This window comes from Carlito syrichta, unplaced genomic scaffold (assembly GCF_000164805.1).
Source record: "Carlito syrichta isolate Samal-C Ts95f unplaced genomic scaffold, Tarsius_syrichta-2.0.1 Scaffold309007, whole genome shotgun sequence".
In the NCBI taxonomy this organism is placed as follows: domain Eukaryota; kingdom Metazoa; phylum Chordata; class Mammalia; order Primates; family Tarsiidae; genus Carlito; species Carlito syrichta.
In genome coordinates this window covers 186,310-187,319 of record NW_007253103.1, presented here as the reverse complement: position 1 = coordinate 187,319, position 1,010 = coordinate 186,310, and the positions used below count along the sequence as shown (strand labels likewise).

The following is a 1,010-nucleotide window of genomic DNA, read 5'->3' as shown; positions in this document are numbered from 1 at the left end:
GCCCAGCGCCGCCTGCACCGCGTGCTGCAGTACGGCCGACTCGGCGAAGCCACCCACCAGGAACAGCAGCTTCACGCCTCGCACCTCCGGTTGCGCCAGCAGCGCCTCTGCAGGACGGGGTGGAGAGGAGGGGGGAGAGTGCGAGGGCCCGTGAGGCACCACTGGGCGGCCACTGGCGCCTTCTCTCCCCAGCCTGGCAGCCGGAAACCAGCCATTTGAGCTACAAAATAACCCGGTACTGGTGGTTTCTTCATGGGTTCTGCCTCCCCAGCACTCCTGCGCTTCCCTTCTCTCCCATCACAACGTGGAGGGCGGGCATAAGGGTACACATTTACACTTATTACACCTATATGTTGTGTTCACGCTAGATGCTTCCTAACATTTTGGGGAACACGATACTATCACCCCGTCTTATACATGGGGAAACTGAAGCACCAGAGGTTCTTTAACTTGGCAAGACCGCACATCACTCCCCCTAGTTCTTAATCACTCCTGCACTTCATCTGGCGAGTCTTCCAGATGATTCTTGGTCTCATCGCAGTACATGGTGTGTGGAGGTTTCCGGGCACTGATGGGGAATTACTCTACATCTGGGTGTGTATGTAGGGGAGAATGGAGGATCCGAGCTCAGGAGCTCACCTATATGCTGGATGATGCCACTGACTGTAGGCTGAAAGAGCTCATTCATGGCTTCACAAGACATCCGGAGCATCCCCTGTGAGGACCACTTCACGAAGTTCACGCTGTAGGGGATGAAAGTGGCACAGGCCGGTAGGTCAGGGCCGAGCTGCTTGCCCCAGCTTGTGGTCCGTGGTCCTCATTCCCTACCCCTGCCTCCAGGCAGGTGTACCTGGGCATTGACTGCACGTAGTGTGTGGACGTTAGCCCTTGTCCCCACCCACTCTGAGGCTTTAGCAGCCAGTCTGCTCCAATCAATTCCGGTCATGAGGTCCTGGGACAGGAGCCTATCCGCGGGGAGCCCTACCTTGCAGGGCAGGGGGTGGGGGTGG

The 1,010-nt window shown here is 57.8% G+C and overlaps 1 protein-coding gene across 1 annotated transcript in view; it reads right to left on the bottom strand.

Moving 5' to 3' along the window:
- HSPA12B (heat shock protein family A (Hsp70) member 12B) overlaps positions 1–1,010 on the bottom strand; it is a 21,825-nt gene that overhangs the window by 2,341 nt on the left and 18,474 nt on the right. Inside the window, exons 12-13 of the mRNA XM_021716835.1 lie at positions 640–743; positions 3–107 (exon numbers count right to left, since the gene is read on the bottom strand). Of these exons, the coding sequence (XP_021572510.1) occupies positions 3–107; positions 640–743 (209 nt within the window). The remainder of the gene's footprint in view (positions 1–2; positions 108–639; positions 744–1,010) is intronic.